The sequence below is a fragment of the Protomyctophum parallelum genome (assembly GCF_964188405.1).
Source record: "Protomyctophum parallelum genome assembly, chromosome: 22".
Taxonomy (NCBI): Eukaryota; Metazoa; Chordata; class Actinopteri; order Myctophiformes; family Myctophidae; genus Protomyctophum; species Protomyctophum parallelum.
The window spans coordinates 20,951,238-20,964,650 of record NC_139714.1 but is presented as its reverse complement, the minus strand read 5'-3'; the positions used below and the strand labels follow the sequence as shown (position 1 = coordinate 20,964,650).

General features: G+C 44.2%; 1 protein-coding gene across 11 annotated transcripts in view; it reads right to left on the bottom strand.

Moving 5' to 3' along the window:
• Positions 1 to 13,413, bottom strand: part of plekha5 (pleckstrin homology domain containing, family A member 5) — a 243,472-nt gene that overhangs the window by 37,518 nt on the left and 192,541 nt on the right. For all 11 annotated transcript variants that reach the window (XM_083758115.1, XM_083758120.1, XM_083758119.1 and 8 more), the window contains 5 exons: positions 13,015 to 13,087; positions 5,855 to 5,955; positions 3,603 to 3,718; positions 1,105 to 1,386; positions 488 to 682 (listed from right to left, as the gene is read on the bottom strand). In XM_083758115.1, the coding sequence (XP_083614241.1) occupies positions 488 to 682; positions 1,105 to 1,386; positions 3,603 to 3,718; positions 5,855 to 5,955; positions 13,015 to 13,087 (767 nt within the window). The remainder of the gene's footprint in view (positions 1 to 487; positions 683 to 1,104; positions 1,387 to 3,602; positions 3,719 to 5,854; positions 5,956 to 13,014; positions 13,088 to 13,413) is intronic.

The following is a 13,413-nucleotide window of genomic DNA, read 5'->3' as shown; positions in this document are numbered from 1 at the left end:
CTTTTTAACTATAAAGGTCCCTGCACAGTGCTGCGTTTTTTGAGTGGTGCAACCACTCCAAGGAACAGCAATGTCCGTGTTCACCTATGTGCCTATATTATGTTGGTTAATGAGCACCAGTATATGACTATGAGTACCAGTAGGGGCGCTGTTGTGCTAGAAACAGAGAGAGGGATAGTGGTGCACTGTTGCCTGCTAATGAGAGAGAGAGAGAGGGGGGGGGGGGGGGGGTTGCACCACTCAGTTCACACGGGTGTGATTACATTTTTATTTTACAGCGTTTTTCCGCCAGTTTTCCAAAAAAACGCGTCCAGTCTGCAAGGACCTTTAACATACATAGGGAAATAGGGACAGACGACGAAGCCAGTCATTGGAGTGGACAGACACGAGAACGACGACTGCACGAAAGACAACCGCGATCGCCTCCAAAATAACTGCGATTGTATAGGAGCGATCGGGCGCAACGACTGCGACAATAATTGCTTACTTGTCGTCGTTGGCCTTCTGCGCGGCGGCGTACTTCTCCAGGTCCCGCTGGATGGCGAGCACCTCGCTGTCCCGGTGCAGTGCGTAGCGCTCGCCATCGCGCCGCAGCGTGTACTTTTCGCCGTCCTTGTGGAGCAGGAGGCGCTCTCCGTCCTTCTGCAGCGTGTAGCTCACGCCATCCTTCCTCAGCGAGTACCTGTGTGGTGGCACCGCGTCGGACAGTTTGATTTAGTTTGGCTCAGTGGTGTAAACTAGTACGATGCACACCGTTTTGGGAAGAAAAATTGTGCTTTCGTTACATTTTGATACCGATACTTTTGTGCTTTCTCTCAAGCAAATTTGCAATTCCGGACTTTTTTACTTGTAACACGAGCAGTTCTACATTGCAGTATTGATACTTTTACTTAAGCCCAAACCACACCAAAGGGTCGCAATGCATGGCGACCCTTTGGTGTGGTTTGGGCCATTTAATTGAACCAGATGAATCACTTTGGTCGACATGTAACAGGACACATCACACCGCTGGGACGGACGCTAAAAACCGTCTCATCCCATCTCGACCCTTTGGTGTGGTTTGGGCTTTTAAAGTGTACAAAATGAACCCCCTGCGGAGTATACCTCTCGCCGTCTCGCTGCAGCGTGTAGTACTCCCGCTGCTGGCCGCCGTTGTTGTGCTTCTCCGTGGCGGCGGCGGCGTCTTTGTGCGGGGCCCGGCCGCCGCCACCGCGCTCGTCGGCACGCGACAGGGAGTGCTGCCGCTGCGCGGCGGCGGGTTGTTCCGCGCGGTTCCGCTCGTTGTTCTGGATCTCGGGCCGCGTCAGCGAGCGGTGGTGGTGGTGGTGGTTCAACAGGTTGTTCAGCTCCTGCGGCGTCCGCTGGTCCGCTTTCAACTTGTCTAGTCTGACGGGGGGGGTGTGGTGGGTTGGGGGGGGGGGGGGGGGGGTGGGTGGAGGAGACAGAAATAGTCTCACGCAATTACATGATGTAGTAGATGAAATGCTATTTTGATCAATGGCTGTTGATATAAAGCCTAATGGTACCAACGTCAATGCAGCATGGAATTGTGGACAATATCCTATCCAACAACAAAACAATATATACATTTATTGTCTTCTTATTGTTTTGTGTTCTTTGGTGGTCTGTGCGTACATGGCTCAAATGCTGAATAAATAATGGGCCATGATATGAAAAGGGTTGAAAACCACTGCTATATAGTGTACGTTTATTTACGGAAAAACACAAAAAGTTAGAATATGGATAATTGGAGATACAAGCTCGTAGCGTGCCACTCGGTGGAGCGCTATGAGCTTGTAGATCTGCTATTTTTCAATAGCTAAAGCATAACATAATGCTAACACCAAAAGGGGTTCCCGCCCAAAAGTGATTGACATCAAGAATGTCCTGTCGGCTCATTCCACGGCTTCTATGGTAGGCAAAACCACAATGTAATAGTGTTAGGTGCATTACAAAGACTACCAATTACAATTTATCCCCTCTATTTCCCATTCCGAGTATGTTTGTCTTAAATATGTAATGCCAACGCCGCTATTCAGATTCCAGATTCCAAAGGTACTTTGTTTAACAATTTTCAGCAATGGGAAGATATATTTTTTATTCTTTTGGTTGGTATACGAGCTGGTCATCTTAAAAGTAGTTCTCAAGTAAAAAAAAAGTATGGGCCCCCCTGATCTACTTCAGGGAGTAGAGAGGAGCAGAGTGGAACCAGCCAACCGCATGTCTCAATGTATCCAGTTCACACAGTGGTCTGCTCATGCTAGTGTCTCCATCCGTCTGCTGCCTCGGAGTGAATTTACCCACTACCGTCGGGGGCCATAAAAGACCATACTGCTGTCAATACTATCGTCAGCCTCAGTCATATTATCTTACATAAACATATAGACCATTTGACTGATAACGGCTTTGTTTTTTATAGCTTTCGCCTTTGTTTTCATCCATTAAAATGTTACCGAACTTACCTGATCAACTGAAGGTCGAATCAATCTCTGGCTAAACAGACGTTTGCATTTCGTTTTGGTAAATCAATTGCTTCTCGAGGGCCTATTTTCCGCAAGACTTCTCAAATCAATCTGAGCTTTGAAATGGATCTGAACGTAGGGGCGGTGGTGGCTCAGGGGTAGAGTGCCTGGATGGCAACCGTAAGGTTGCCAGTTCGAACCCGGGCTCCCCCAGAGTTACTGTCGAAGTGTCCTTGAGCAAGACACTGAACCCCTAATTGCTCCCGATGTGCTAGTTGGTGCCTTGCATGGTTTCCGCTGCCATCGGTGTATGAATGGGTGAATGTAATGCACAATCTCTGTAAAGCGCCTTGGATAAAGGCGCTATATAAATGCACCATTTACCATTTAACGCAAGAATAGCATTACTTTGAAAAAAGGAACAGAAAAAACACATCACATTTTCATGTGTTGGATTACCCTCAGGTTTCAAGCCTTTGCAAGTTGATTCTCAAACCCTTCACCCCACTTTGAGAATCACTGCTATACAGAGTAGGCCTATATGTACCATTTAAGATAGCCTACTTTCAAGAGAACGGGAACAAACCCAAGGTCTATATTCTATGAATATATGTTTACGTCTGAATATGCAATTTATTTATTTATTATAATTGTATTTCTTTATTTCATTTTGAAAAGGTTGTGAGATAAATACTTAAAAAAAGAAAAGAAACAAAAAAGGATTCATTTTTTAAACAAGTCTATTATTTGCTCAAGAGTTGAACTTACTGGTTTTTGACACATGCAAAGTAAGAAAGGCTATGTAATGGAAAAGACCTCTTACCTTCAGATTCCATAGATTTATTAAGATAAAATAATAATTGATTATTTTATAATCTTTTAATTGTTTTATTAGTGGTTTAACTTAAAGGCTAAAAAATACAAATCAATCTGGTGCTTATTCCAAAAGCTCATTTCACTGGTGCCCCTTCTTAAATTCAGATTGATTTTGAGTCTTCATTTTTGAACTTATAATTCATATTTTTATAATTATGAATTACACTAATATAAAGTCTACCGGATTAAATATAACACCATACATACTACAGACCCATGGAAATGTGTCGTGCTGTGTGTCCCCGCCCACTGTGTGGTTCTGACCTTCTGATTGGCTCAGTGTGGACGAGGGCGGCGTCTGTCATGACCTTCATCCAGGCCTCCATGTCTTTGGCTGTGTCCGTGCAGAAGTAGTATGTCCGCATGTTGGGGTGAGTGGCCTGCAGTGGTGGAAAAAGTACTCCATTGTTTTACTTAAGTAAATGTGTCAATAATGCAATATGGAAATACTCAAGTAATAGTAAGTACAAGTAGAAGTCCGGCATCCAAAATGCTAAATGACAAAACCAAACCATCAAAATTAGTACAAGTTTTCAGATATATATTTTTACCAGCTGGTCAATGTTCTCTCTGCGGTGCTTTCACGCCCACTTGCCGTAGTTGAGACCTATGTTTCTCATTGGCTGTACGGACTACCTATCGTCCTGATTGGCTCTATGCAACCACACACTTTTTGCCTCTCAGCCATGGGACATACTGTAAGGTAGCAGCTGGTAATTAAGTGATGTCATCAATTCTTGTTTAAATAGCTACAAGCTCTACAAGCTTGTCGATCGACCATTTTCAAACGGCCGAATTGTATATAGGGCTGAAGTGGTTAGTGTATTTTTCCTTTACGATAATAATCAAGATCTACAAACTAGTCACTGACGTTTTCAAAAAATTGTAGTTGAGTAAAAGTATTATATTTGCCTCTGAGATGTAGTGGGGTAGAAGTAAAAGAACAGAAAAATGAAAATAAAATGACTTCGTTATTTTACACCTGTGTGGTGGCCTGCAACCAGACCAGATCAGACCACATTGATTAAAAAGGTAACATTCCCTGCGGTGACATTGGCACGACACCCCATGGACTGCAGTGCCTTGACGCGTAACAGTTTATGATCAAAGTAAAAACATAAAAGAAAACTAGAAATGCACTCTGCCGAGGTGCCAACTTGTGCCTTGCACACAAGTAGGCCATACTACATGGCCTACTTGTGCGCAAGCAGAGCGCGCAAGTGCTGCTACTAACTAATGTCTATTACAACTGCTGTTCTAAATCCTTTAGACCCGTTAGTGACCACCAACCCTCAAAAGTACCGTAGTTACGTCTCAATCAACAGCCAATAAGGGACCACCATTCTTACCCACGTACCTTAGTTACGTCATCAAGAATGGTGGTCCCCCATTGGCCGACGGACAACACCGACATACAGTATACGCACTACACAGCCGATTACAGTACTTGCGCGCTCTGCTTGCGCAAGTAATGACAAAGGCTCATTATTAAATCTAATTAAAATAGAACCCACGGCAAGAGCCATGGAGTGGCACTCAGCGTTCTGAGGGCTTTTTTGGGGGTCTCGCAGCACACCAGTAATCCAACCGGGTCCACACTCACTTGTTCTCAACACCTTCAATGTACTTACATGTTAGTATTATTTACACTGCCCACCCATATGATGTAAAATGGTATAGGCCTATGGTGCATTTATATAGCGCTTTTATCCAAAGTGCTTCACATAGAATGTGCATGACATTCACGATTCACCCATTAGCAGACAACCGTTTAAGAGCAGATAGATAATTAGATATAGATATACATCTATAACAAACAGAACCCTCAGGAGAAAGCATACTGGTGGTGCTAGGGTTTGGTGGGAGCAAACAAAGCACAAATAGCTTAAATAAACCACAAGTTTCAGCTGCTGTACACATATAGTGCTGCGAGTAAACCTCGAGTGTATATGCCTGCTCTAGCTCGCAGGCTATACATCGTTCATTTCGTAAAACATGACTACAAATTTTTGTGAAATGCTATGATGGCAAAAACTATATGACTCAATTATACTGCAATTTCGTCAAACAAATACAAACTAGATGAAAATGTTAGGGAGGGACTAGTGGAGAAGAGACGTGGGGGTGTTTCGTTGTATTCCAAAATAATTGCCGATTTACAAGCTCTGCAGCGCGTCGCATGACTCACAGCACGAATGACTGTGAGCTTCAGTTCTTGAGCGATTCCCACGACCATATAATATTGCGATATTGAATTGAAAACTGCACAAAATGGCAGAACCCGAAGGAAAACAACAAGGGGTCTTCACACCTTCGGGCTTGATCCCTAATTAAAACAAAATGTGGTGAAGGGAAAAATCAAGGGACCCATAGAAATGTCTCTGCGACTCAGTGTTTGTACAATGTTTAGCCTAGTCCACTAACTCCGTGAAATGAACACTGCATCAATGATTGGGAATACAAGAAGGTTGCGCAGGGGTGTGCGTGTGTGTGTGTGTGTGTGTGAGCGCGTTCACCTTGAAGGCGTACTTCCTGCTGATGTGGTCGTCCACGGACAGCATGGAGACGTGGAAGCTGGGCAGGAGGATGCTTCCCAGGATGCCTTCCTCCTTGTCATCTGTACCACAGAGGAAGAAGAGAGGTCAGACCACGAGGCATGCCAACAGGTGCTACAACGCAGAGGGAGGGGCTGGTGATGCTCAGGCGTCGTGTAGCAAAAAGTTACCATTTATATTAGAGAAATACAAAACATTACAGCCGTGCGAAGTGAGGAGGCGCTCTTATCATCGTACATCATCATACTGTATAGTGTACATCATCTAATTCCAGCCAATCAGAATTCGCGTCCTCACCTTCGTCTTCAATGTTTGTGTTACGCAAATGTTTGGACTGTGGGTCCACTCAAAATGGTCCATTCATTGTCAAACACAGCTATGTCTGTCAGTAGTATGTATGTATGTACAGTATGTGTAAGTTGTTTATGTGTACGTGTCACAGAAAGCTGCAACACGGTAACTGTAATTTTCCGACCGTTTCGGACGCGGGAAGGCTTGCCGGAACTGGGCCGGTCCCCTGGGTGCATTTCTGGGGGTCTGGATGTTCCGGGGAACCCCACACGGTAACTGTCATTTCTCAAAGATGTTTCCCAAAAATAATCAAAGTACAGTACAGAGCACAGTACACTACAATACAGTACAGAGACCAGTACAGAGCACAGTACAGTACAGTAACTATAACAATAAATCTATCGTTTTTTTAAATATTTTAGTCATGATGCTATGTTCACCTGTCATGAAAATGTGGTTTCACTTCCTTACTGGACTACAAAGAGACACCTCGATGCAGCCTCCCCCCCCCCCCTTTCCCCTCACTGTGTATGTTTCTTTTCCCTTTTTGCTTCCTTTATGATGAATTCCTGTTCTGTTCTTTAACTATATAGAAGTGTCTATTTGTACGTCTCAATTTTTTTTGATGAATTGAACATGGTGGACCCTGTTGTAAACAAGTGTAATGCTTAATTGGGTCGTCCACTCACAGTTAACGGTCTTTGTATTGAGTTTGTGCTTGAAATGTACTGTAATTCTGCAAACTGTTAATAAATATTTCAATCAATTCAATCAATAAAAAAAACCCTCTCCACAAGGAGGGGAAGTGCACTAAAGCATTATGGGCATTGTAAGAATTCAGCAATCCAGTCAAACCCACAGACTTCATTATTTTTCTGGCCATAGGGTGCACAATTCAAATTGTGCTACTGTTATCTACTACAAATACTATTAACATTGAGTGACTGTAGTTTCTCCCAGCAGTGAAGTCTCTCTGTGTGTGTAATCCACGTAACTTGGGAACCGAGTGGTCAGAGGCTCCAGGAAGTAGACAGGTCCACAAGTACATTTTAGGCATTTTATTTACCTTCAAAAGTGCAGTGCAAGCCGGCGACAAACGTACAAAGCACAAACTGAAAACTATACTCAAGAAAACAAACAGGAACTGTTACAGGCTTTTTCTCCTACAATGAGGCCCTGGCTCGCAGCTCTCCCCTGATGTCTCTTACTAGCATCAAATCAGACTGAACTCCCTTCACCTGCAGCAATCCTGCTCTTAAACAGGTGGGGCAAACCATCCCCTAATCAGTAAGTGGTAATGAATTAACTCAACCACACAGCTAACTATGGCCTACGAGTAATTCCTCCACATTACTATATTTTAGAGGAATATACACTCAACTACATTTCACAGGCCCAATTAATTTGCAGGGCCTAACATAAAGACCAAACATAATACAGACCCTCCTCATCCTCTACAGTACTTGGCACCCTCGATCCAATCTAGAGAGGAGTGCCAGCAGTGCAGAGGAGAGGCAGTTGACAAACATAATTCAACTTCAACGTCAATAAATACAAATATAAACATATAAAACTCTTGCAATCATTGTGTCAATCACCAACAACGTCACCCATACAATAAATGAACAGTCAATTCCAATCCAGCTGGTTTGTCAATGATCAAGTTGACTTAGCTGTGTGGTCTGTGTGCGAGGTCCTTGATATTGTCTATATGGCACGGGCTGCCCTGTGACAGACTTCAATTCATTCGACAAGCGCGTTCCACACCACCACAGGGGTACACGTGCCCGGTGTCGAGTCGGTCGGACCCACGGTTGTCCAGAACTGCCACAAAAAAGACCTCTGCATACCGTATATGGGTCTGGCCAGTTCTGACCTCACAGCACTCACAGCACAGCACAGGCATGCCTGACACATAATTCCATAAACTGACATCTGGACAGGGCAATCATGTTGATGACGTCATCATGTTGATGTCATGTAGAGGAGCAGGACGGTGGATCTGAGAGTATGACTAAATGTGACAAATATTTGAGGATTCACTTCCTTGTCCTGCTGTGACACGCTGTATGTGCCGTTGTCTAGAGGACTTGGATGAGTGTGAAATCATGCCGCAGACTTTGAGTCTGAGAACATGCCGGTGTGTTTATCTACATCCAGGGTGTGATGTCTGGCAACCCTAACAGGATGATTGAACAAACTCTGCCAGGGCTTATCAGAGCGTAACAGACAGACAGACAGACAGACAGACAGATGATTGGTTGTGTATATCGCCATTGTCGGGCGGAAATGTTTCAGGAAATGGAGAAAATTAACCTTGTGTTCTCTAATATATTTTTTATCCCACGATTTTGTAACCCATTTTTCACCCCTGTGTCAATCGTCTAATGTGATCCTGGGGAGAGCAACGGACTTGAACTCATGCTTCCTTCATGCCTGAGTGTCCAAGTTGCTCCTTTCCACCTGACAGGGGGGAGTTTCCCTGGTTGGACATAGCGCGTGGAAGGAAGTTAGTAGGAACACGTTATTCCAACCAGTTCCTTTCCCCTCCATCAGGCGCCCCGGCTGGCCAGGGGGAGGCAGTTTTACCTTGTGTTCTCTAAAATTCACACGCACACACAAAGCTGGGCATAGGAAGGGCTAGCGTCCCTCAAAAAACAGCGCCCTCTGCTGTTTGTTTGCTCATTATCTGTTCTTGAGAGATTAAGCCAGTCTGAATCCCTGATTAGCGAACCCGATTCATCAGTTGAACCGATTGGCCGAGCGTCGCGTAACATTTTGTGCCAATACAACTGGAACGACGTGCTTCGCTCCCTACATGCATGACCACATAAAGGAGGCACCGTCCTCCTTTATGAAACCCACAGACATGCTTCACCACTATTACACTTACACTTTAAACATTTTCAAAAATAGTGACAATATCTACCGATCTACAAGCCTATATTCGCCTATATTCTCACTGCTTTTGTGTGCCACTGAATTAATACAAAGTATAACAAAACAAGAATATTAACCTTTTGTCCACCAGGATTAATTAATTAATTAATTCGCTGTAATTCACGCCGGGATTCCCCTGGAGTCAAAACCTGCGACCGGATGATACTTTTTTTTTTTAAATCCGGATCTATCGCTTGATGATCAGAAAGGCTGACCGTGAAGATTACAGCTTTGGCTATTGGCTGTTGAATAAACCTTGTTTTGACCAGAAATTATAGAGATTATATATATATTTTTTTTTTAACACGTTTATGCGGTATCACAATAGTACTATATATCCCAAATATCCCAAATCACAGACAATATCATGATATCATGATATGGATATAATATTGATACTAGGGATGTCCCATCAGACGTGACGTGATCGGCCACGATTTCCGTATCACGTGATCGGGACGACCCTATAGCGACAACGCAACCAGAGCCAACTAAAAGAAGAGTTGCGATATTGAGGGGGCAGAAAACAGCCCGGTCACGTGGTTCATGTATACTCGCGCGAGCCCATAGACTCCAATGCATTCTGTACATTTCCGGTTGTCCACATTCAATACTTCCGGTTGTCCCCATTCAATACTTCCGGTTGCCCCCATTCAATAGAAGTCTATGTAGAAGAGCCGAATGGAGTGAATGGAGTTTGCGTAGCTCTGTCTTACTCTATGGCTCTGAAGTGTACCAAGCTCTGAAACCCCACACTGATCAAGTCAATACGTATTACCCATTTTGGGCGGGAACCCCTTTTGGTGTTTATAGCATTCAGTTCTACTTTGGCTATTGAAAAATAGCAGATCTACAAGCTCATAGCGCGCCACCTAGTGGCGGGCCACGAGCTTGTAGGTCTGCTATCGAGTCGAGAAAATGTCGAGAAAAGTCGAGAAAATGTGGCGCAAATCTTTTGATTATATATTTCAGAGCGAACATTTTTAACTGAAATATAGGCTTCCGGGGGGTCCCTGCCTGGAACTACATATTGTGACATGGGGGTCCGTGGCCCAATAGAGATAATTCTGGGGGTCCTTGACATGAAAAAGGTTGAGCACCGCTGACCGAGAAACATGGGTTTTTCAGATAAAGGTCAGGATTTAGAAGCCTTTTTTTAATCGACCTCAGTCCAAAATGGGCTAACACCACCGCCACAACAAGAGACACCGTCGAGCCACAGTGCTTAAGGGCTGCAACATTATAGTGTTGCCTCTCGCTGGGCTTACTGTACTGACCGACCGTCGCCGCTTTGATCAGAGCAACAACAGACACCAGCTGTGTGTCTGTTTGCTCTAACCAAGCTGCTATAATACACAGAGCAAGCTTTACCCACCCCCCCCCCCCCCCCCGTCATATCTACTGATGAATTATTGAGATGGAGTCAGAGAGAGAGAGAGAGAGAGAGGGAGGGAGTAGTACACATATTTGTTGTTTTCAAGGTAGCTGTACTGGATTTAAGTGGAATGCAATATAATCGACTGTCAGGAAATGTGTTCATGTTTCCTTTTTATTTATTTAAACATGTTTCGGTTGCCTTCCTCACTAGCTGCCCGGCCCACTGAGAGGAACTTCTGAGGAAGGCGGAAGACGCCATGGACAGAAGTTTGTTTTTGTGGGGTTGAGCACGCACTACTGGATCCATCAAGACCTCTGGGCTAGTCTATACCGCCCGTACAGCGTACGGTATGTGTGGCTGAGCAAGACCTCTGGGCTAGTCTATACCGCCCGTACAGCGTACCATACTCTGTACGGTAGGTTTGGCTGAACAAGACCTCTGGGCTAGTCTATACCGCCCGTACAGCGTACGGTATGTGTGGCTGAGCAAGACCTCTGGGCTAGTCTATACCGCCCGTACAGCGTACCATACTCTGTACGGTAGGTTTGGCTGAACAAGACCTCTGGGCTAGTCTATACCGCCCGTACAGCGTACCATACTCTGTACGGTAGGTTTGGCTGAACAAGACCTCTGGGCTAGTCTATACAGCCCGTACAGCGTACGGTATGTGTGGCTGAGCAAGACCTCTGGGCTAGTCTATACCGCCCGTACAGCGTACCATACTCTGTACGGTAGGTTTGGCTGAACAAGACCTCTGGGCTAGTCTATACCGCCCGTACAGCGTACCATACTCTGCACGGTATGTTTGGCTGAACAAGCTCCTAGTGCCGGAAACCCTGTGGAAACCCTACTGAATATCCTCACTTTCGCCAGGCAGAAACCTTGTATCTCCACAGTGTTGTTTTCGGCAGCACATTTCTATTTTAGTTTCAGTCATAGTCTCTTGAATATAGCTCTCATTTAGTTTCAGTCACATTTTAGTCACCTGTAATGTTTTAGTGTTAAGTCTAGTTTTAGTCAGCTAAATGTCATAAGTGTCATCGCCTATCTACGTGCCATGCTTGCGACAGTGGTGACGTGGCGTGGAGTGGCTTTAATAAACATTGAACCGATGAAATATATTAACAAAAACGAAACTAAATAATAACTATATTGCGTCCATTGGAAAATAGTAGTTATGTTGGTCAGATTCAGAGCAACAATGTCCCAGAATTTATGTATCCCCCCCCCCCCATCATCCATCATGCTCAGACAGGAAAGACTTCTACACCGCACCATCTGCACTGCTGTTTCCCCAAACCATTTTTATGGGTCACGACTCAAGTAAAAATCCCATTTTCTTCTCTGACATTTAAATGTAATAATTAAGTGGGAATCACTGATCTACAGAGTGCGAGTGAGGTGAATGAGGGAGAACCGATTGAGTAGAGGTTGTTATCAGGAAACCAAGCACGTCACCCCTCTCTCTCTCTCTCTCTGTCTGTCTCTCTCTCTCTCTCTCTCTCTCTCATCTCATCTCTGGTTTGCTAAGCCAATAAACATCTAATTCTCCTCCGGGTGCAGCATGAAGAGAAGCAACTGATTGCGCCCAGGGAGCGCTTAATTTGCCAATTTTATGGAGATAGCAAAACTCTCCGGGATTCACGAGAAATGGGGCACGAGCTTAAAGAAAATTAGAAGGAAAAAAGTTCCAAAGTGGAGGTGGAGCGTGTACTGAGTTGTCTCAAAACAGGAGTGACCTCTCATGCTTCTGACCGTGAGAGGGAAAAACTACTCCCATTTTTCACTGAAGTAACAGTGTCAATACTGCAATGTAGACATACTAGATCTGTTCAGAATTAAAAATGTAATTGATTAACCCATTCTGAACGGGAACCCATTTTGGTGTTAGCTTCATGTTATGCTTTAGCTATTTAAAAATAGCAGATCTACAAGCTCATATCGCGCCACCGAGTGGCGCGCTACGAGCTTGTAGGTCTGCTATTTTTGAAAAATCGAAGAACGACTGACATAGAAACATAGCTTTATCAGAAAACTGTCAGGATGTAGAAGTCGTTTATAGAATCTGATCTCAGGTCAGAATGGGATAAAAGTACAGAGGTATCAAAATGTACTCAAAGTAGAAAGTCATTATGCAGTCAAAATGTATAAAATGTATACAAATCTTTTGAAAATAGCAGATCTGAAGCACAGTACTTGAGTAAATGTACTGAGGAGTCAGTACACGTGTACATCACAAGATGACTAGTATGTATGGACACCGGCATGGCCACAAAAGTACTAATTTACAAACATGTAAACATTTACAAACTACGTGGTTGTATAGGCCAGAGTCATGCACCGAAGACAGCCCATCTACAAGCTCACCACGTGGAAATGTGGAAAAGAATAATGGCATTCGTTAAATTCCCATCCTAAAATGTTCATGTCAAAGTGTAATAATACAAGACTGTCTCAGTGTGTGTGTGTGTGTGTGTGTGTGTGTGTGTGTGTGTGTGTTTTAGCAGCTCACCTCTGTAATAGAAGAGGCACATGTCCGACAGAACAAACCACCTCTTTTTCCACAGCTTCATGCCTGCACTGTCCTGTTGGAGCGACACCACGGACGGACAGACAGACAGACAGACAGACAGACAGACAGACAGACAGACAGACAGACAGACAGACAGACAGACAGACAGACAGACAGACAGACAGACAGACAGACAGACAGACAGACAGACAGACAGACAGACAGACAATATAAGTATGCATATTATAGTCCCTGGACCACACGTTGAGACTGGTGTAGCAGAGTGTTTTCTGTGAGCATGCATGCACAATAGCAGCACCAAGACTCTGTTTGACCAATTAGCATCATTGAATTTGGTAATGGACTCAATCAAGTATTATTGTTTTTATTGGACATCAA